General features: G+C 47.6%; 1 protein-coding gene across 8 annotated transcripts in view; it reads left to right on the top strand.

Annotated features, from left to right (window-relative positions):
* Positions 1 to 23,152, top strand: part of EMCN (endomucin) — a 78,269-nt gene that overhangs the window by 5,823 nt on the left and 49,294 nt on the right. For 7 of the 8 annotated variants that reach the window (XM_064148393.1, XM_064148397.1, XM_064148392.1 and 4 more), the window contains exon 2: positions 20,633 to 20,692. In XM_064148393.1, the coding sequence (XP_064004463.1) occupies positions 20,633 to 20,692 (60 nt within the window). The remainder of the gene's footprint in view (positions 1 to 20,632; positions 20,693 to 23,152) is intronic. The other variant, XM_064148391.1, reaches the window with a different exon arrangement.

Below are 23,152 nucleotides of genomic sequence, written 5' to 3'. Positions count from 1 at the left end.
TTTCTCAGCATCCAGAATAGACATCAACATCTGTCAGCCCAGACCAGCTACCTAACACTCCAAAGGTTACATTTCAAACTAGTAACAGGGCAACAATTTTCTCACTGCTTTTATCTGCAAAGAGGCTGCTTGTCTGACTTTGATCCTGGGGAAAATGCTAGCCTGTTTATCAATAGAGTATGTTTACAACAAGTTTAGTCTCTTTTCCCCACTAGCACCAAGATGCTCCTGGCCCTTACCTGTTCATAGAATCATAGAATCAACCAGGTTGGAAGAGACCTCCAAGATCATCGAGTCCAACCTAGCACCCAGCCCTAGCCAGTCAACTAGACCATGGCACTGAGTGCCTCATCCAGTCTTTTCTTGAAGACCCCCAGGGACGGTGCCTCCACCACCTCCCTGGGCAGCCCATTCCAATGGGAAATCACTCTCTCTGTGAAGAACTTCTTCCTAACATCCAGCCTATACCTACCCTGGCACAACTTGAGACTGTGTCCCCTTGTTCTATTGCTGGTTACCTGGGAGAAGAGACCAACCCCCACCTGGCTACAATGTCCCTTCAGGTAGTTGTAGACAGCAATGAGGTCACCCCCGAGACTCCTCTTCTCCAGGCTAAACAACCCCAGCTCCCTCAGCCTCTCCTCATAGGGTTTGTGTTCCAGGCCCCTCACCAGCTTTGTTGCCCTTCTCTGGACATGTTCCAGTACCTCAACATCTTTCTTGAATTGAGGGGCCCAGAACTGGACACAGGACTCAAGGTGTGGCCTGACCAGTGCTGAGTACAGGGGAAGAATAACCTCCCTTGTCCTACTGGCCACACTGTTCCTGATGCAGGCCAGGATGCCATTGGCTCTCTTGGCCACCTGGGCACACTGCTGGCTCATCTTCAGCTACTATCTATCAGTACCCCCAGGTCCCTTTCTTCCTGCCTGCTCTCCAGCCACTCTGTCCCCAGCCTGTAGTGCTGCTTGGAGTTGTTGTGGCCTAAGTACAGAACCCTGCACTTGGCCTTGTTAAATCTCATCCCATTGGCCTCTGCCCACCCATCCAGCCTGTCCAGGTCCCTCTGCAGGGCTCTCCTACCTTCCAACAGATCAACACCTGCTCCTAGCTTGGTGTCATCTGCAAACTTACTGATGCTGGACTCAATGTTCATGGTACATAGCGACACATCTCACGTTGCTGAAACCACAAAGCCAGTAGCACAGTTTTGCATCACAATTATCTGCTGTAACCTTTCTGCCTTATCACTTTAATGAAAGGATGTGTTTTGCCAGGCTGGGAGCAAGGCACTGCCCTTGCCTTCTGCAGGTTTCTTCAGAATCATTCTATGAGGCACATTATTTTGTCTTAATGTGTGACTTCTCAGTGTAGTACCTGTTTGAGAAGTGTCAACGCAATTAGATTTAGGTTTGTGCCTAAATCAGCTAAATCCTCGATTATATTAATGAGATATTTATGCTTCCTACAGATTTCTTCTTTCATAACCTTTAGCAGGAGACTAACATCATATTTGTGTTTGAGAGGTTTGGCTACTGAGGCAACAACTGATCAGAATGGAAAAGGCCAGAAAACTGGTGTCAGGAGAGTTACCTTCCTGGCAAATCCTTCCTGGCTAGGGATTCACATTGTTTTCCTCTGTAGAAGCTGTTTCTTGCTGAGATGTGTTTTTATTGCTTTGTAATTATTTGCAGTGATCACAGCCCCATCTATTCCTTTGCTGTTTACTAGTTTTCCTACTTTGCATGCTCAACAGGCTTTTATTTGAAATACAGTGTTGATAACCTTCTAAATGCTAATGTATCCAAGTGTGAGGACAGTCTGAAATCATCTTTCTTTGACAGATTAATTACCCTATCTCATCTCAGCACGAGTTATATATCACAACAATATAGAGGATGTAAATATCAGTATCTCCAAACTCATTTGAAGGCTGTGGAAGCAAATCTATCACCAAACATTGTTAGCTGAAATCTTGGGGAGGGAAGGGGGGAGAAAAAGAAAAAAAGTTGAATATTACTCTGGCAAGAAATGAGAAATTCAAATATTTTTCACACTGAAATTCCTCATGTCACATCCAGAAGGTAGGAGTGACTCTGGGCATGATACATGGCCAATGCTTCTGCTGTCAAGTCTTCACCTGAGGGGTGGTTGTGGCCAGGAGGAGGTTGCTCTCTTCTCTCAGGTGGCCAGCACCAGAACAAGAGGACACAGCCTCAGGCTGTGCCTGGGGAGATTTAGGCTGGAGGTGAGGAGAAAGTTCTTCCCTGAGAGAGTCATTGGACACTGGAATGGGCTGCCCGGGGAGGTGGTGGAGTCGCCGTCCCTGGAGCTGTTCAAGGCAGGACTGGACGTGGCACTTGGTGCCATGGTCTAGCCTTGAGCTCTGTGGTAAAGGGTTGGACTTGATGATCTGTGAGGTCTCTTCCAACCCTGATGATACTGTGATACTGTGAAAAGCAAAAATTGGGGGGATATTTTTCGTGGCCAGGAATTACAGACTCTTTGAAACTTCTATCAAGATGTCCAAACCTGATTTCCTCTTGACTCCTATAGATGTCTGTGGCATGTCAGAAAAAAAAAAACGTTGGGGGCTTGCACACAACTTGATTGTAGTGGCTGGAGAGCTGCCTGGTGGAAAAGGACCTGGGAGTGTTGGTGGACAGCCAGCTGAGCGTGAGCCAACAGTATGCCCAGATGGCCAAGAAAGCCGACAGCATCCTGGCCTGTATCAGCAATGGTGTGACCAGCAGGAGTAGGGAGGTGATCATGCCCCTGTACTCAGCAGTGAGACCACACCTTGAGTACTGTGTCTAGTTTTGGTCACCACTGAATAAGAGGGACACTGAGGTGCTGGAGTGGATGCAGAGAAGGGCAATGAGGCTAGGGAGAGATCTGGCAAACATGACCTAAGAGGAGTGGCTGAGGGAACTGGGGTTGTTCAGTCTGGAGAAGAGGAGGCTGAGAGGGAACATTATTGCCCTCTACAACTACCTAAAAGGAGGTTGTCATGAGGCTGGAGCTGGTCTCTTCTCCCAAATTACTAATGATAGGACAAGAGGAAATGGCCTCAAGTTGTGTCAGGGGAAGTTTAGGAGGAATTTCTTTCCTGAGTGCATGGTCAGGCAATGGAACAGGCTGCCCAGGGAGGTAGTGGAGTCACTTGGAGGTGTTGAAAAGGAGAGTGGGTGTGGTGCTTATGCTGGGATGAAGGTTGGACTTGGATGATCCTGGTGGTCCTTTCCAACCACAGCGATTCATAGTGATTAGATGTTGTGCTGAGGGATTTGGTTTAGTCAAGGATTTGTCAGTGTGAAACTAATGATTGGACTCGATGATATTGAAGGTCTTTTCCAATCTAAGAGATTCTGTGATTTCTGCAGAGGATTGTTAACATCTCTTTCTGAGAACAACTCAGTTCTTTGAATTATAGATCTTTCTGGACATGCTTGTATAGGGTTAACACTCCTGGGGGAGTGACCCTGAACCTGACCCTAGGGGTCTTGGCCCCTCCTCAGGGGTGGGCCACACTCCAGGTGATGGTTAGCCCACTCCCCCCACTTCCTGTGGTATAAAAGACAGGAGTTCTCCTGTCTCTTCCTTTTTTCGCCCTCTTGCTCACTACCTGCGTTCATGACCGCACACACACACTGATACTGTATACCAGCCACGAGGCAGAGACACCATCACACTACTCGGGTTGTATCCATCCCTGTTTTGTATTTTGCTGTTTTCCCTTCCTCATCCTTTGTAAACTCCCCTACCTCCAATCCCTTTTTTCTAAGTTATTGTTAAACTTTTCCTTTTTAACTTCCAAATCGAGTGAGATTGATTTATTGGGGTGTCCCTACCTTTTATCTCTCTCCCTGTCTTTTGGAGAAAGGAGGGGGAGGAGGGGAGGGCACTCTATAAACTCTATAAATTCTATAAATTGTCATTGGGTCTACCAAATTTATAAGAGTCTCTGGGAACTTGCATTTGAACCCAAGACAATTTATTTGGCGTCTCAACGTGGGGCTAGGTAGAAAGAATTCTTTCAGAGAAGATTTGGAAGTTAAAAAATGGATATTCTGAAAGTCTTAATCATTAACGCATTTGCATGGCTGTTGTGGGGCTGGCTGTTAAAGTTTATAAGTTACCATGTCTTCTGGATTGTCATTGATATGCTCTGGGAATATTCTAAGCATTTGCCTGCCCGAGTCTATGCCTATTTCCTAAATTCTGTTAGTAATATCACTGTGTTTAGAAATGTTTCTGGAACATGGAATCAATCTGAGTATATGCATTGGAGCACAGAAGCTCCAGATATTTTGGGGGAAAAATGGTACTGGATAGCTGTTATTTCACTGTGTGTAAATGTGGGTTTGGGAATTAATAAGATAGCGGTGAACTGGGACACGTGGAAATATCGGGTGGGCGCCGCCATTAGGGTGCTTAGGGGGAGGGGTAGTCCTCACTGCCCGAGCTGCAGTTGCGGGGGTTGGGCGACAGGTCAGGCCGTTCCGGCCGCCCCCAGCGCAGGCACCGCCCCTAGCGCGGCTCCGCCCCGAACTCCGCCTCCGGTCCCGCCCAGGGCAGCCCCCCGGACCCTGCCCCCTCAGCCCAGCCCCCTTCACCTGGCGCCAATTACGACGCGGCCAGCAAGATCAAACGCAAATCCTCCCGCAGATACCGATCCAGGGCAAGGGACCTCTTCGGGAACCAGCACCCCCCAGCAACAGCAACCAGCTGGAAATGGACCTGATAATGGAGTGATCCTTATCAGCTCCACGCCCAGAAAGGAAATCAGGCACATAAGGCAGGAGTATGCAAGGGCAAACGGACAGTCCCTTTTAGCCTGGCTTTTGAAATGCTGGGATGCAGGAGCAGAAACAGTGGACCTAGATCACAGGGAGGCGAAGCAGCTGGGATCCTTGTCGAGGGATGGAGGTGTGGATAAGGAGCTGGGAAGGCTCGATGGTACCCACTCACTTTGGGCCAGGCTTCTGATAGCTGTGAGGTACAGGTACCCGACTAAGGATGACATGATTTTCCATCCCCTTAGATGGACAGATATGGAACAGGGTATCTCATACCTGAGGCAAATGGCGGTTCAAGAGATAATTTATGGAGCCGACCAGAGGCCCTCGGACCCTGATGATGTCCGCATGAAGCCAGCCCTCTTAAAGAAACTGACTCAGTGTGCCCCTTCCACATATGCCCCCACATTGGGAGCACTGCTGCTGGGCAGAGACCCCAACAACCTTCCCACAATCAGGGAGTTTGTGAATGACCTAAGACAGTTTGAAGACAGTTTGTCGAGGAAAACCTTAATTGCCACTGTAGAGACCCTCACCCAAGAAATGAACGAGCTGAAAGCCTCTTTCTCTGAAATGCAGAAGGCAGAGGATGACTGCTCTTCACCTTCAGAATGGGTGCAAGTCTCAGCTGTAAGGAACACACGCCGCCGTGCTCCTCCTCCTCCCCGCAGGAGACCAGCCCAGAGCAGACAGGGTACACACAGGGGGTCACTCTGGAGAACACTGTGTGACCATGGGGAAAACATGGATAGATGGCATGGCCAGCCCACCTCAGCTCTATGGGCCAGGGTAAGGGAACTGCAGGGGACAAACACAGGGAATAACTCCTCCAGAAGAGGGGTTGCCCCAGTGTCCCGCAGGCAGCGCTCTCGCTCAAGGGGTGGTGAAGCCAGTAACTCAGGTCCATGTGCCTCATGCAGTCACACTGCTCAGAATTAGAGGTGCCCTGTCTCCAGCCAGGCGGAGGCCAGGGATAACAGAGTATATTGGGACGTGTTTGTGAAATGGCCTGGCACTTCTGAAGCCGAGAAGTACAGAGCGTTGGTAGACACCGGTGCCCAATGCACTCTGATCCCCTCCAGCCACAGGGGGACAGATACTGTTACAATTGCAGGAGTCACAGGGGGGTCTCGGGAGTTGACTGTGCTGCAGGCTGAGATAAGCCTCACCGGGAATGTGTGGGAGAAGCACTCCATAGTAACTGGCCCTGATGCACCTTGCATCCTGGGGATTGACTTTCTCCGGGAAGGGTACTTTAAAGATCCGAAGGGGAACAAGTGGGCATTTGGCATAGCAGCTGTAGAGACTGCAGACAAAGAGCAGCTGTCTATCATGCCTGGCTTGTCAGATGACCCTTCCGTGGTTGGTACCCACAAGGTGGAAGATGTCAAGTTACCTATTGCTTCTCGTGTAGTTCATCGCAGGCAATACCGCACCAACAGAGACTCCCTGCTACCCATACAGCAGCTGATTCGCCGCCTGGAGCAGCAGCTTGTCATCAGCAAGAGCCACTCGCCCTTCAACAGCCCGATATGGCCAGTGCGAAAGGAGACAGGGGAGTGGAGACTCACGGTGGATTTCCGAGGCCTGAATGAAGTGACTCCTCCAATCAGCGCAGCCGTGCCTGACATGTTGGAGCTGCAGTATGAACTGGAAACAAAGGAGGCCAAATGGTATGCCACAATTGACATTGCTAATGCTTTCTTCTCCATCCCCATTGCAGAAGAATGTAGGCCGCAGTTTGCCTTCACCTGGAGAGGAGTCCAGTACCACTGGAACAGACTGCCTCAAGGGTGGAAGCACAGCCCTACAATCTGCCATGGCATCATCCAGACTGCACTGGAGAAGGGTGGCGCTCCGGAACATCTGCAGTACATCGATGACATCATTGTATGGGGTGAGACAGCAGAGGAGGTCTTCCAGAAGGGTGAGAAGATCATTAATATCCTGTTGGATGCTGGTTTTGCCATTAAGAGAAGCAAAGTGAAAGGGCCTGCCAGAGAGATCCAGTTCCTGGGAGTTCGATGGCAGGATGGCCGACGCCACATCCCTATGGATGTGGTGAATAAAGTGGCCACTATGGTGGAACCCACTAACCGGAAGGAGACACAATCCTTCCTGGGGTTTGTGGGCTTTTGGAAGATGCACATTCCCGGGTACAGTCAAATTGTGAAACCCCTCTTTGACGTTACAAGAAAGAGGAATAACTTTGAGTGGGGACCTGAGCAGCAGGTGGCATTTGACCAGATCAAACGAGAGGTGGTCCATGCCATGGCCTTGGGACCAGTTCGAACCGGCCCAGAGATTAAGAACATTCTCTACACTGCAGCCGGTGAGAATGGTCCTAGCTGGAGCCTATGGCAGAAAGCTCCTGATGAGACAAGAGGCCGCCCACTCGGGTTCTGGAGCAAGGCGTACAAAGGCTCAGAGACCAAGTATACCCCCACAGAGAAAGAAATCCTAGCTGCCTATGAGGGAGTCAGAGCTGCCTCTGAGGTGATTGGGACGGAGTCACCACTCCTTTTAGCTCCAAGGCTTCCGGTCCTGACTTGGATGTTTAAAGGGAAGGGTTCGACTCCGCACCATGCCACAGATGCCACTTGGAGTAAGTGGATGGCTCTGATAACTCAGAGGGCTAGGATGGGGACTCTCGAGCGTCCAGGCATTGTGGAGGTCATCACCAACTGGCCAGAGGGCACTGACTTTGGAAAGCCAGCAGAAGAGAAGGCAGTGACCCGTGCCGAGGAAGCCCCCCCATACAGTGACCTTCCTGAGGAGGAACATCTAACAAGAGGAAGAACTCATTGGAGTTTTATGCCAAATAACACAGTCCCCAAGATGTGCCAGTGACTACAAGGGAAAGTGGCAGCAGGGTTATTGAAGGCAAAAAGCTCCTGGCACAGGATTCACAACCTGGTTTTTGGTTCTCTCTACGTTTTAACCTGCCTAGTGCAAATGGCTTCAGAGAAATCCACTATTTCCCTTTGCATGCCAGTCCCTGTGCCAATGGAGCCATGTGGCTAGCTCTTCTTAATGCTGAGTTCAAGAGTACCAGTGCACGATTCATCATATTGGCTTAGTGACACTTCCTTTTATTGCACTGTCTGCTTCCTCTCTAACTGCTTTTACCCTGCAGCTCCAAGCACTGGCAGAAAATGCTGTTTTCAGATACAAAATGGAAAACAAGGACTGGCCACTTCTGGAAGAAATAGTTGAGGGACAAGAAGAGCAGAAGGGTTTGAGTAGTAATGCAACAACTCAGTCATGATAGTTAGAAATGTCATGGGGAACAAAAGTACTTGCCAAAAGAAATACAAATGATGTCTGTAAGCTGGTCACCAATGTGAGATGTTCAGCTCCCAGCTGAACCAATGTGAGATGAATCCCCAGCACACTGAGTGGGACTCGAGCATCCTGAATAGGGTTCTGCTGTTCTGTGGTAGCAGAGGTCCTTGCTGTTTCCCCTCTGCTTCTACTCTTCTCCTTTGCTGGTTTGGGGTTTGCATGTGTTTGCTTGTTTTAATTGGAATATTTTGGAACACAAAGCATGTGAGAGAAGCCTTTCAGGTTTACATCTGAGCTTAGGAGATGTATCAGATAGGTAGAAACTCAAAATTATGTGAGTATCCAATTAGCTTGGTAAGACACTCCACAGAGAAGGTCTTCATCAGCTGTATGTTCCAGCTACAGAAATCAGTTCTTCTCTAAGTATATCCTTCTGCCTTGTGTGTAATGTAACTCCAGTGAGACCATACCATGATTTGGGCTTGCAAAGACCACCTTGGCCTTTCCCTTCAGGATACTCTGTGCCATTTAACCTTTACTCTGAAGCAGCATGGAAGAGATGAGGAAGGAGTCAGTTGAGCATAGGATTATATTAATTACAAAAGCTATTTACAGTGTTTCCACAGAAGTTTTCTGACAGGAACAGGGTTTTGATGCTCCAGAGCCTTTCAGAGCTTTGCCAGGAACAGAGTGGCATGGGCGGGTGTGGCTGAAATGGGTGTCTGGGCAGATCCAGGATGTGCTGAAAATAAACACATCATAGCAGAAACTGCAGTGGCCCTTTCCTGAATGATACAATTACGTTGCTGGAGACACATTTGAATCACAAACGCAGAACTATGATTTTACTAACTGCTGCAACGCGCTGCAAAGAGGAGTTACTAATTGACCTGAGCTCAGCTGTTTTATACCTGCCCTACCCAAACACACTCCTTCCTGGGAAACGAAAATAGGCTTGCAATAGCACGGTAGGGGAAAAACATTGTAAGCATTACTTGGAGAAGGATGTAGTTTTCTCTCTGCCTTCTGTGTGGAGCTGGCTTACACCAACGCTTCTGCTCTTTCCTGTTGCAAGGAAAGGGGCTCTCCTTTCTTTCTTGATCTTTTTTCTACCCAGCAATGCACAATATGTATAAAGATCTAAAACTGCATCCAGTGAAGGCATTTGCAAACTGGTTTAGCATGACTAACACAAGGGGTGGTGGTGGTGGTTTGTTTTTCATACTATAAAATAACCCTTAGTCACTCCTCCTTTTTATCGTACACTTGGACAGACAAATATATCACCATCAAAGAGTGATAATCTGGTGGTTTAAATAGCTTTAAAGAGCTTAATTAAAGCCTATTAAATAGGTTTAGCAGGTTTAAATAAAGTGAAGTGCAGAGCTTGGAGCCTTTGTCCAAGGCAGGCTGCAGTGCTGATGAGCATGCTGAGCACATTTAGGTTTTTATGGTGTGCAAACAATGTGCTCATCCCTCTGTAGTACACAGTGATGAAGATATCCACCAAACTTCACACAGAAGGAGGAAAGCCTGTGATTTTAACCTTGTGGTAGGGAATCTGCATTTCTTCTGAGGCAACAAAAGAGACCACGAAACTGGCCCTGACTTCTGTGTCCACACATGCAGAGAGCAAACCATGCTGTGCTTGAGCTGTTTCAGACGCTCCGTAAAACGCAAGGGCATTCACCCAACTCTTCTCATAATGCTTTTTTGTTGAGGGAGAACCTACAGCCATGTTAACTGAGATCAGTTCCTAGCTGCTGCTTTTTGGGTATTCTGTGTGATGGCTCCCTGAGCAGGAGCTGTTTGCTGGGTACTTTGAGCAGGCTTTGTGGAAGCAGCATGTTTCCTTAGGGAATTAGTAATTCCCAGCAGCTTTCCACTCGTGCTTGGTGCTGGGCCATGCCAGCAATATGCTTAGTGGAGCAGGAGGAGCACTGGGGCAATGTTGGCATCAGAACTGTGTTTCCTGCCTTCTTCCATTCCCTGGTGGAGAAACTGTGGCTCCTCCCTCCTTTTCCTTCCTCTTCTCAGCTCTTGCTGTGGGGTGCTTCCAGCCCACCCGGTTTGCAATTGCTCTGCAAAGCCTGAGTCCCACACTACCCCAATAGCTGCTGTGTGCCCCCAGGCCATGTAGGAGCAGCCTCATATCTATTTCCCTTTCTAGCTATGGGGCTGTGTGATTATGTTTTCCTTTCTTTAATATCTCCTTCTCCCTCGTGTTTTCAGGATGTTTTGCTTTCTGCAGGGAAGGTGCTATGCCCTTGTAGCCCAGAAGCTTCATCTTCCTGCTTTGATGTCTTCTTCCATGCTCCTGCCTGTGCTTCTTCCCATTCTTTTATAGCAGGTTGTCTCTGTCTTGTAACATCAGCCTGCAAACCTGGATTAGGGACAGCAGTGGAGAAGCAAAAAAATTGAACTTAAATGTAAGTTCTCAACATGTACCATTTGCATAGTATGATTTGGGTTTGCTGCTGGAGACAGGCATGAGTGAAAGAAAGGTAACAACCTGACAAATGGGAGGTGGTTTCCCACCTCCCTAGGCAGCAGGAGTCACCAGCTTCCAGTTGGGTGGCATCAGGCAGCATAGAATGTAGCCTTTCCCCCTGCCACACAGGTTTTAACATTGCCTGTAGTATTTAACTACATCTCACAGTCGTTCACCTTAAACAGGACAGGTGTAACTTTGCCCAGGGTCAGCACAGTCTTTCCAGGAGGCTGCACTAAGGAAAAAACACTTTGCAGTTGTGGCTCATGATGATCACAGTATCACCAAGGTTGGAAGATACCTCACAGATCATCAAGTCCAACCTTTTACCACAGAGCTCAAGGCTAGACCATGGCACCAAGTGCCACGTCCAATCCTGCCTTGAACAGCTCCAGGGACAGCGACTCCACCACCTCCCCGGGCAGCCCATTCCAGTGTCCAATGACTCTCTCAGTGAAGAACTTTCTCCTCACCTCCAGCCTAAATCTCCCCTGGCATAGCTTGAGACTGTGTCCTCTCGTTCTGGTGCTGGCCACCTGAGAGAAGAGAGCAACCTCCTCCTGGCCACAACCACCCTTCAGGTAGTTGTAGACTAGTAGTTGATATTGCAGTGGGGTGATCCAACACAGGACTGTTGTAAGGGCCACAGCTTTCCTTTCACCAAATGCTTCCATGGCATGAGTAGTTGTGTGCAATACTGTTGCAGACACATCTGACTGTAGGTGTGGTGCACACCATGGTGTTTGTGTGATGCACACCATGGTGTTTGTGTGATGCACACCATGGTGTTTGTGTGATGCACACCATGGTGTTTGTGTGATGCACACCATGGTGTTCGTGTGATGCACACCATGCACCTTGAAGAAACCTGAAGACACAGAAGTTGTACAGTTTCCTTTGTTTCAAACTCATGGCTTGCAACATGGCTGATTCTATGAGGATTTTGGATGATTTTGAACAAAATACTCCTGCAGGACCTCCTGCAGGGATAAATCTTCTTAAGATTTACTGAATTCCTCTGTAGGTTTTCTGGGAATGTGTTTCTCTTGATATTGGAGAGCTCTTATATGTGCAATTAGAATGTGAGGGAAAGGAAAGATAAGTGGGGAGGAAGAAAAAAGGGAGCTGTAGTATTGAAAATATACTGCAGAAATGCAGAGGGAGGACTGAAACAACAACAGTTACCTAAAATTAACTCCATTCCTTGCTGCTTCCTACAATACAGCCTTCTGCAGCATTTTCAGAGGGTTGGTTCTGCACTGAACACACGCTCCAGGCAAAGGAAAATGTTGAAAGCTGAGACTGGTTGCAAATGTCAGTGCTGCAGAGTGGATCCTATTATTGTTCTGGAAGGTCTAAATGTTAAGAACTGCAGAGGCGTTTGAGATCTTGACCTACAAATATCTCTCTTTCTTGTGCAGCTCCATTAGTGCTAGAGTGTGCTGCTGTTGTGTGTTACCCTCTGGAAAATCAGAACACACCATTTATTTCTCTTCTGTTGATTTGAAAATGGGCCATGGGGCACACCTACATGGCAAAATGCTTAGAAATATCCAAGCTGATCTGAAACATAGAATCACAGGATGGTTTGGGTAGAAAAGGACCCGAAAGATCACCTAGTTCCAATGCCCCTGCCGACCTCTAGATCATCTTGAGTACTGTGTCCAGTTCTGGGGCCTTTAATTTAAGAAAGATGTTGAGGTGCTTGAATGTGTCCAGAGAAGGGCAACTAGGCTGGTGAGGGGGCTGGAGCACAGCCACATAGAGAGTGGCTGAAGGAGCTGGGGATGGTTAGCCTGGAGAAGAGGAGGATCAGGGGAGACCTCATTGCTGTCTACAACTACCAGAAGAGAGGCTGTAGCCAGGTGGGGTTGGTCTCTTCTGCCAGGCAAGCAGCAACAGAACAAGGGGACACAGTCTCGAGTTGTGCCAGGGGAGGTTTAGGCTGGATGTTAGGAGGAAGTTCTTCACAGAAAGAATAATTGGCATTGGAATGGGCTGCCCAGGGAGGTGGTGGAGTCACCATCCCTGGAGGTGTTTAAAAAGAGCCTGGGTGAGGCACTTACTGCCTTTGTTTATTTAATTAGAAGGTGTTAGGTGATAGGTTGGACTGGATGATCTCAGGGGTCTTTTCCAACCTGGTTAATTCTGTGGTTTTATGATCATGTTGTCCAAAGACCCATACAGCCTTTCCTTGAACAATTCCAGGAAAGGGGCATCCACAGTTTCTCTGGGCAGCTTGTTCTAGAGGTGCCCCTGCCTATGGCAGAGGGTTGGAACTGGGTGATCTTTGAGGTCCCTTCCAACCTAAGCCATTCTCTGATTCTAGTACCCCAGAGTAAGGAATTTCTTCCCAATATCTAATTTAGATGTACTTTCTTTCACTCTGCCTCTGAATAAGAAGCTCCTTCTAGACTAATTAAACTGTATTGTTCTACATAGACATTCCAGAGAGGACAGAGTAATTTCTACCCTGCAGGTGTAGCCCATTTATCTTATCTGTAATGATATAGCCAGGAGAGCTGTAAAGCAGTAAGCTCGTGGTAGCACAACAGCACAATGTGCTGCATGGCACAGACATGCAGGAAGCCAGGCAAATCGTTGAAGAACTGGACAGCATTGCATCATTACAAACCAGCCACAAGCATTTGGAGAAGCTATTTCTAGGCTTCTTTACGCATCTTGGCAGAACATTAACCTGTAGCTGCACAGGAAACCGAGCCTGAGATTCTCATATCAAATAGAATCATAGAATCAACCAGTTTGGAAGAGACCTCCAAGGTCACCCAGGCCAACCTAGCACCCAGCCCTATCCAGTCAACTAGACCATGGCACTAAGTGCCTCAGCCAGGCTTTTCTTGAAGACCTCAAGGGACGGTGCCTCCACCACCTCCCTGGGCAGCCCATTCCAATGCCAATCACTTTCTCTGGCAACAACTTCCTCCTAACATCCAGCCTAGACCTATCCTGGCACAACTTGAGACTGTGTCCCCTTGTTCTGTTGCTGGTTGCCTGGGAGAAGAGACCAACCCCCACCTGGCTACAATGTCCTGGCTAAAGGGAATGGAACATCTTCCTCATGAGGAGAGCCTGAGGAAGCTTGGGCTCTTCAGCTTGGTGGAAACTGAGGGGGTGACCTCATTCACATTTTGTAGGATCACAGAATAGTCTAGGTTGGAAGGGACCTCAAGGATCATCCAGCTCCAACCCTCCATCGTAGGCAGGGACACCTCGCAATAGAACAGGTCACTCAAGGTCTCATCCACCCTGGCCCTCAACACCTCCAGGGAGGGAGCAGCCACAACCTCCCTGGGCAACCTGTGCCAGTGTCTCACCATCCTCACCGTAAAGAACTTCCTCCTAACATCCAGTCTAAATCTCCCCTATGCCAGTTTAAACCCATTACACCTCATCTTGTCATTACAAGACCTTGTAAATAGTCCCTCCCTAGCCTTCCTGTAGGTCCCCTTCTGATACTGGTCTCCTCAAAGCCTTCCCTTCTCCAGGCTGCAGAGCCCCAGCTCTTGTAGCCTGCCCTCATAGCAGAGGTGCTCCAGCACTCCAGTTATCTTTGTGGCCTCCTCTGGACTTGCTCCAACAGTTCCATGTCCTTCTTGTGTTGGGGGCTCCAAAACTGCACACAGTACTCCACGTGGGGTCTGATGAGAGCAGAGTAAAGGGGCAGAATCTCCTCCCTTGCCCTGTGATCTGGTCTAGGTGATCCTGCTCCAGCAGGAAGGTTGAACTAGACGAGCTTTTAACGTCCCTTTCAGCCCCTCACCTGCTGTGATTCTGTTGTATGCTGCTCTCTACCTAGTGCAAGGTCAAGTGAAAACAAAGTGTTAAACAGGCCATTTCACTCAGCACTCTCTAACAGTAGTGACTTTTCCATAAAATCAGTTTTTTTTTCCCAAAAATAAGACCTTGGTTCCAAACCAAACAAGAGTTAAATTGGGTCATTTGTGTAACGAATATAATCCATCTTTACTTTTGAACTATCTGGTTGCCTTTGAAAGCAGTTTGGCTTTGAATTTTCAGCATTTGTGTTTGTATTAGCTGTTTCATCTGGTGGTTTAAAATTAGTGGTTTGTGCCTTGCAGTAGCCTGTGTTGTACAAACAGAGCTACTCATGTAGCTTGACAGGTTGGAGAGGTGGGCACAAGCCAAGCTCATAAGGCTCAACAAGACTAAGTGCAGTGTCCTGCATGTGGGTCAGGGCAATTCCAAGCACAAATCCAGGCTGGGCAGTGAGTGGCTGGAGAGCAGCCCTAAGGAGAGGGACCTGGGGCTGCTGCTGCATGCGAAGCTCAACAGGAGCCAGCAGTGTGCACTTGCAGCATGGAGGCAAACCAGATCCTGGGCTGCATCAGAAGAAGTGTGGCCAGCAAGTGGAGGGAGGTGATTCTCCCCCTCTACTCTGCTCTGGTGAGACCCCACCTGGAGTACTGGGATGTGGAGATGCTGGAGCCTGTCCAGAGAAGGGCCAGGAGGATGCTGAGAGGGCTGCAGCAGCTCTGCTGTGAGCACAGACTGAAAGAGTTGGGGCTGTGCAGTCTGGAGAAGAGGAGGCTCCGAGGTGACCTTCTTGTGGCCTTCCAGTATCTGAAGGGGGCCCATAAAAAAGCTGGGGAGGGACTTTTCAGGATATCAGAGAGTGACAGGAGTAGGAGGAATGGAGCAAAGCTGGAGGTGGGGAGGTTCAGACTGGACATGAGGAGGAAGTTGTTGAGCATGAGAGTGGTGAGAGCCTGGAGTGGGTTGCCCAGGGAGGTGGTTGAGGCCCCATCCCTGGAGGTGTTTAAGGCCAGGTTGGATGAGGCTGTGGCCAGCCTGCTCTAGGGTAGGGTGTCCTTGCCCATGACAGGGGGACTGGAACTAGATGATCTTTGTGGTCCTTTCCAACCCTGCCTGATTCTATGATTCTATGTAATATCATGGAGTTATTTCTGCCTTTTTCCTGTCTTGAGTATTACAGCAGCAGGCACCTAATTAACACAAGGTCAGAACCTGCTTATCTTCCCAGTGCAAAGCTAAAAATAATGAAAGGGAAGGAATTATGAGAGCTCCAAGCTTAGACCTTGGAGACTGAAGGCTACATCAAAAGCTGTGTTTTGAGGACGATTGTGGCTGTTGGTCAGCCCTGGTAGAACTCAAGGACTCTCAAATTTTAACAAGGAAAGTATGTCCAGTGTTTGAGTTTGTTCATTTAGTAATGACATCTGAAGGCCAGATACAAATGATTGTATCTCTGCTTTAATTTTACAACAAATGCAACATTTAAAATTCCAGCCAGAAAAGGCTTTAAATGAAAATTCTGTAAACCTGAGGCTGGGGGGGGAGGAAATCAACCAAAGAACAACAAAACAACACTAACAAAGTAAAACCAAACCCCTTCACCAAAACACAACAGATCCTCCTCTTTTATTTTGGCCTCGTGGTCATGCATTAACTGGGTTTTGAGATCTGAATTCCTTCTTTTTCCCTGATACCCTTGTTGTCTCACTGTCTCTGTTCCTTTATTGCCCTTTTCTTCTCCCATCTTCTCCCTGTCCTCTTATCTTTTCACGGTATCAGTATCACCAGGGTTGGAAGGGACCTCACAGATCACCAAGTCCAACCCTTTACCACAGAGCTCAAGGCCAGATCATCTTGCCTTGTTATCTACTTTTAGCTATGTTTGGGGTTTTTTTTTCTTGCCACCATCACTTTATGCACCTCAGTGAACATCTGGAGATAGGTAGGGTCAGGCTGGGTGTGAGAAGGAAGTTGTTCAGCATGAAAGTGGTGAGAGCCTGGAATGGGTTGCACAGGGAGGTGGTTGAGGCTCCATCCCTGGAGGTGTTTAAGGCCAGGCTGGATGAGGCTGTGTGCAGCCTGCTCTAGGGTAGGGTGTCCCTGCCCACAGCAGAGGAGTTGGAACTAGATGGTCCTTGTGGTCCTATCCAACCCTGACTGGTTCTATGGTTCTATGATCTTTTAGCTCTGCGTGTATTCTCTAGATACAAAGCTGCCACTTCCCAGGCCATCTATGCTGTCTTGTCTGAGTTTATTGCCAGGAAGGATGGAAAATAGGAAAAGTCTGTGTGTGGAAGCAACTGCTGAGTAGATTTTTTTTTGCCTGCTCTGACACCAGAGCACACCAAGGTGCCTTTAAATTTACTGAGAAACACAAAAACTTCAGTTGGTTTTCTGTTGTCTGATGCTGCAGCCAACACCAAGAGAGCAGAAAAAGAAAGAGACTTTCTGTCTCTAGCTACTAACAGTCACTAATGGGCCTAGGTTGCTTTTTAGTCAGTTTTGATCTCTTGCTTTTATTCCCCACAGGATTCTCCTTAGTCACAACTTGATGTTGCAAATAGGCACATAACAAGCTACCATTTCTATCACTCGTTTTAATCAACCAATTCCCCACCAAATCCTAGTGAGTTGTACATGCTTTAGCATTCTTGCTTCTTGCTTTCAACTTGTTTTTACAGCACACTTAATTATCCACCATTTAAAGACAAGAATTAATTTGTAAAACTCTACTTCATTCTGCTTTGCTAATCGAATTGACCTTAGTTTATCCCTACCCTGTGATAAAATCAGTGGCTTGTGAATCACAAAGAGACTGCAACTTTAAACTCTCAAGGTTGTTCTTTTTTTTCAGTTTTGGGGAAATCTCAGTCTATCATCACAGTTATTGAAAGGAACACCTCTAAAGGAAGGATGATCTGGTGGACAGCAAGTCATCCAGGGGACAGCAATGTGCTCTTGTGGCCAAGAAGCAGTGCTACAGGCTGGGGACAGAGTGGCTGGAGAGCAGCCAGGCAGAAAGGAACCTGGGGGTACTGGCAGATAGGAGGCTGAACATGAGCCAGCAGTGTGGCCAGGAGAGCCAATAGCATCCTGGCCTGTGTCAGGAACAGTGTGGCCAGTAGGACAAAGGAGGTTATTCTTCCCCTGTACTTGACACTGGCCAGGCCACATCTTGAGTGCTGTGTCCAGGTCTGGGCCCCTCAATTCAAGAAGATGTTGACATACTGGAACGTGTCCTGTCTGTCCTCACAGGAGAGCTGTTCCAGCCCTCTTAGCATCCCAGTGGCCCTTCTCTGGACAGGCTCCATCATCTCCACATCCCTCTTGTAATGGGGGCTCCAGAACTGGACACAGTACTCCAGGTGGGGTCTCACCATAGCACAGCAGACAGGGAGAATCACCTCTCTGCACCTGATGGCCACACTTCTTCTGATGCAGCCCAGGATCTGGTTTGCCTCCATGCTGCAAGTGCCCACTGCTGGCTCATGTTGAGCTTCTCATCCACCAGCACCCCCAAGTCCCTCTCCTCAGGGCTGCTCTCCAGCCACTCACTGCCCAGCCTGGATTTGGGCTTGGGATTGCCTTGGCCCAGATGCAGGACTTTGCACTTGGTCTTGTTGAACCTTGTGATGTTGGCTTGTGCCTACCTCTCCAGCCTGTCCAGATCCTTCTGGATGGATCCATTCCCTCCAGTGTGGCTGCTGCTCCACACAGCTTGATGTCATCAGCAAACTCGCTGAGGCTGCACTCAGTGCCTCTGTCCACGTCACCCACAGAGATGTTGAACAAGACTGGTCCCAGGACTGATCCCTGAGGGACTCTGCTTGTCACTGGCCTCCACTTGGTCATGGCCCCATTGACAGCCACTCTCTGGGTGTGGCCATCAAGCCAGTTCTTTATCCATCTCGTGCTGCACCCATCAAACCCATGTGTCACCAGCTTGGAGACCAGGATGTGGTGCAGGACACTGTCAAAGGCCTTGCTTGGCTCCAGGTAAATGCCATCAGTTGCTCACCCCTCATCTATTAATGTGTGAGCTGTTCATAGAAGGCCACCAGGTTTGTCAGGCAGGATTTGCCCTTGGTGAAGCCGTGCTGATTGTAGCCAATCACCTCTTCACTATTCTCCTGTCTCAGTAGCGCCTCCAGGAGGATCTGCTTCAGTTGCAGAACTGATCTCTTCCTCCCCAGATGTACACATCATTGTCTCAGTGGTGTGAAATGGCTGAGAAGTGCCTCTCTGTCTGACTCAGTGTAGTTCTTTCACCCCCTTTATCACCTCCCAAAGTTCTTTCAGTAGAAAGCTCCAGCAATAAGACTGAAAATCTTATTTGAAGCCAAAACTCTGGACATTCTTTTGCTTTTATTTTGGGGAGAGGGTTGAGGAGATGTTTGGATGGTTTGCTTGGTTTATGTTAATGAAGGCTTTCACCCAGTAACTTGACCTAGGATTTTTAAGGCTGGCATCATTTACTTCAGTAAAGAAGTACTGCCCTGGGGGTGATGCATAAAATCCATTATTAGTTGTGGGAATGGAATGAAGAAGGATAAAGCCTGGATGAGGCACTTAGTGCCATGGTCTGGTTGACTGGATAGGGCTGGGTGCTAGGTTGGACTGGATCATCTTGGAGGTCTCTTCCAACCTGCTTGATTCTATGATTCCATGAACTACCTTAGTGTGCAATTTTAAAAGTTTGGTACATTTTTTTCTTCCTAAAAGATCTTTTCCCAGAGGGCAAAAAGAGATGTTGAGATATTGGAACGTGTCCAGAGAAGGGTGGCAAAGCTGATGAGAGGCCTGGAACACAGTCCTGTGAGGGAGCTGATGGTGTTTAGCCTGGAGAGGGGGAGGCTCAGGGCAGACCTCATTGCAGTCTACAACTACCTGAAGGGAGGCTGCAGCCAGGTGGGGTTGGTCTCTTCTGCCAGGCAAGCAGCAACAGAACAAGGGGACACAGTCTCGAGTTGTGCTGGAGGAGGTCTAGGCTGGATCTTAGGAGGAAGTTCTTGTTAGAGAGAGTGATTGGCATTGGAATGGGCTGCCCAGGGAGGTGGTGGAGTCACCATCCCTGGAGGTATTCAAGCAAAGCCTGGATGAGGCACTCAGTGCCATGGTCTAGTTTATTGCCTAGGGTTGGCTGATAGGTTGGGTTGGATGATCTTGGAGGTCTCTTCCAACGTGGTTGATTCTATGATTACAATAAGCAGATGCTGACCTTGGTTCCCACCAGCTGCTGGCTACCTTATCTCAGAAAGGATAGATAACAGACACCTCGTTAATGAGGAAAACAAGGTGTGGTTTATGCTATGGAGTGGGTTGTCCTTGACTAATTATGCTAATGTGTAGGTGTGTGCCTTGTGGCCCTGAGGGTATTTATCGAGAGCAAAATGATCAATAAAGGTCTCTGGCATAACTCACATTGAATTGTCTGGAGTCCATCTGGCATTGCCTTCGATCACATTGGTCTGTGTGAGGGCCTTGACCATGTTTCTGCAGCAAGCTAAGCAGGGGTTCTGCAACACCTGAGCTGAAACAGGTGCTCTGCAACAATTAGTCAACATGGTGCTGCCCCAGCCATGATTTTCCTCTTCCTGTTTCCCCTTACAGACAGGAATTAGGATGATGTTGAAAACCCCCTCCTGAAGTGTTTGCGGTAGCCATGGAGCTACTTTTGTTCCTCTAAGGCAGGAGTATGGTTGCTTACCCCTGCATCCAGTTATTTCAGTTAATCTCCCACCCTGAAGCCCCAAAGCACCTGGGGTTCATAGAATCATAGAATCAACCAGGTTGGAAGAGACCTCCAAGATCAGCCAGTCCAACCTATCCCCCAGCCCTAGCCAGTCATCTACACCATGGCACTAAGTGCCTCATCCAGGCTTTACTTGAACACCTCCAGGGACGGTTGTACTTGAGCAAAGGAGAAACTATCAAAAACAAACACAAAACCACACCAAAACTGATTTGTTTTTTTCCCAGACTAGTCTTTAAGGCATTGATACTTGCTGTAACTGCAGTCCATGGGGGAAAGGCTATAGCAGATGCTCCCCGTGATGAGGAGAAGTGAGTGCAAAAAGAAGAGATTTAGGATACAGCTTGAAAAGCCCACTGGTAGAGTTTTATGATTTGGTTGCTTCTGCTAACAGGCTTCTGGATTGGATTTTACAGCAAGGTCTTTTCTTCTCTCTGCCTTGCATGGCTATGCAGTGCTAACTAGACCTGGAAGGCAGCTGAATTCACATTCTTCCTTTGTTTATTTCAGAAGATGTCCTTTCAACCAATACTGTCACTCCAACCACTTCTGCCAAAACAACAAAACCTGGTAAGTGTTACATTTGCTGTTATCTGGTATTCTGGAGCTCCTGGAGTCTCCTCAGCTTTCAGCTTTTCCAGTTTCAGGGAGAAATTAGGTGGATTGTTTCATGTCAAGTTATTGTAGAGCAATGTATTTTCCTGGTCTTCTCATAAAACTCTGTTGAAAAGAAGTTTCAGAGATGTTAGTAAGGAATGTATATGAAAAGGCAGCATTTTTTTGTTGCAGGTGAAAAAGGCTGAAACCCTCTGAGTCCCTGTGCTGTCAAGGAGTGGTTCAAGTGCTGGGGGAAGTATAGGAGGAAGTTGTTGGCAGAGAGAGTGATTGGCATTGGAATGGGCTGCCCAGGGAGGTGGTGGAGTCACTGTCCCTGGAGGTGATGAAGAAAAGCCTGGATGAGGCACTTGGTGCCATGGTCTGGTTGATTGGCCAGGGCTGGGTGCTAGTTTGGGCTGGCTGATCTTGGAGGTCTCTTCCAATGTGGTTGATTCTATGATTTTAAGTGGGATCAGTTATTAACAAATTAACTAAGATCCACAGTTCAGGAGGTTGTCAGATTGAAAATAACAGGAGAAACAGCATCAGTTGAAGGATAAGTTAGCAAGAACTTAGTGCCATGGTCTAGTTGATTGGCTAGGGCTGGGTGATAGGTTGGACTGGATGATCTTGGAGGTCTCTTCCAACCTGGTTGATTCTGTGATTCTAAGAAGTACCAGATTTGATGGGTATAGAATGAACATGGAGTTTGACAGTAAAGAATGACACAATATAGGCCATTGGCAATCCTCAGTTAATAGGAGAGAATGTTGTCATCTGCAGAAATGCTGTTAACATTTTGAAACCGTTGGTGTCAAGATTCACTTCTAGGAATAAGGGAGCAGCACCAGTGCCCTCAGTTTGAAAAGCTACATTGCCTCTCTGTTTCATTTGTGACTGCTTTAACTAGATAAAGCTTAAAGTCTGAAAACTATGAAGACTTAGCAAAGCAAATACCTGCTTCAGATGGTAGAAGTCTGTAAGTCTGGTTTATATCTTTGACTGATGCACTCAGTTCTCTTTGTTGTGTAGCTCTGTGGTAAGGAAAAATCAATATTGAGAGTATTTCATACATATGAGCTTAAGCTTTACTCCTTTACTAGTTTGAATATTGGTGACTGCTGCATTTAGTAAGTGATGCATGGGAGAGAAGACAACTAGGACCTGAGATTCTGGGTTTTTTTGTAATTAGAGATACTAATGAGTGTGTTTTGAAGTTGAAAGCACTGAGATAATGATGATATATATACTGAAATTGCTGGTGATGGAGGTGAATATGATGCAGCCAGGTGAAGCACACATACATCCAGTGCCTGAAGGGGATCTATATGAAGGATGGAGAGAGACTGTTTACAAAAGCCTGTGGTGATAGGACTAGGGGCATTGGCTGCAGACTAGAGAAAAGCAGACTTAGACTGGATGTTAGGAACCTCTTTACCATGAGGGTGGTGGAACATTGCAACAGGTTGCACAGGGAGGTGGTTGAAGCCCATCCCTGGAGAGGTAAGGCTTGACAGGACTCTGGGCAACCTGATCTAGCTGAGGATGCCCCTGCTTACTGCAGAGGGAGTTGGACTAGGTGCCCTTTGGAGGTCCCTTCCAGCCTGGACCATTCTGTGATTCTATATGTTATGTTTTATTACAGCAAAAGAATTAGTCCTCTTCAAATATGTTGCAGCTCTTTTATGCTTCAAAAATCCTGATTTTCATGTCTGTTTCAAAGACGTTTCATATGCACCTCACAGTGAATGAGCTCTTCAAACGTTTCACTAACAACGATCTTGCAGCCTTTGGTCACAGAAGGGGGAGCAGTGTGGTTATTTATGCCTCTGAGAAAAGCATCAGAAGACCACTGTGAGATCTAAGCACTCTGTGAGTGTGGAGTAAGCTCCAAAGTAGGTCTGTCTTTGAGGTGCTGCTATTCCAGGGAATGACTGGAAGGTACAGTTGCTCATTTTCAGTAGGTAGCTAGTGGTCTGCCCACATTACAAACCTTCCCTTGATGCTAACTGTATGCACCTTGAATCCTCTTTAAAAATGTGTGGGTGATTTGAGGTTAACTGGAATATTTTAGTGTGAAAAATGAGAACACTGGTTGTGAAAAGAAAGTAATCATGAAGTCTGTGTCATTCATTGGTTTGCTGAGAGGGACAAAAAGCCACAATGTCAACAATTTGTCCCACTCTGGTCTGGGATGCTGAATCTATTCCCTTCCTCCTCACTCTGCTTTGATATCTCCTCTCTAATCTCAATTAATGCATCACAACATCAGCTTTGCTGGTTGTTCTGGTTTTTGGTCTGGGAAAGTAGGAGAAAGAGAGGACAGCTTTAAGGCCTTCTGGGCAGTTTCTTTGTCTGGGAGGGAGTTTGGATTTCTGTATTATTTCTAATTTGAATCTAATTGTAAATATTTAGAAGCAGTCAGGGTTAGAA

This window comes from Pogoniulus pusillus, chromosome 9 (genome assembly GCF_015220805.1).
Source record: "Pogoniulus pusillus isolate bPogPus1 chromosome 9, bPogPus1.pri, whole genome shotgun sequence".
NCBI classification, from domain to species: domain Eukaryota; kingdom Metazoa; phylum Chordata; class Aves; order Piciformes; family Lybiidae; genus Pogoniulus; species Pogoniulus pusillus.
The sequence above is the reverse complement of the archived record's forward strand: the minus strand, read 5'-3'. Positions and strand labels throughout refer to the sequence as shown.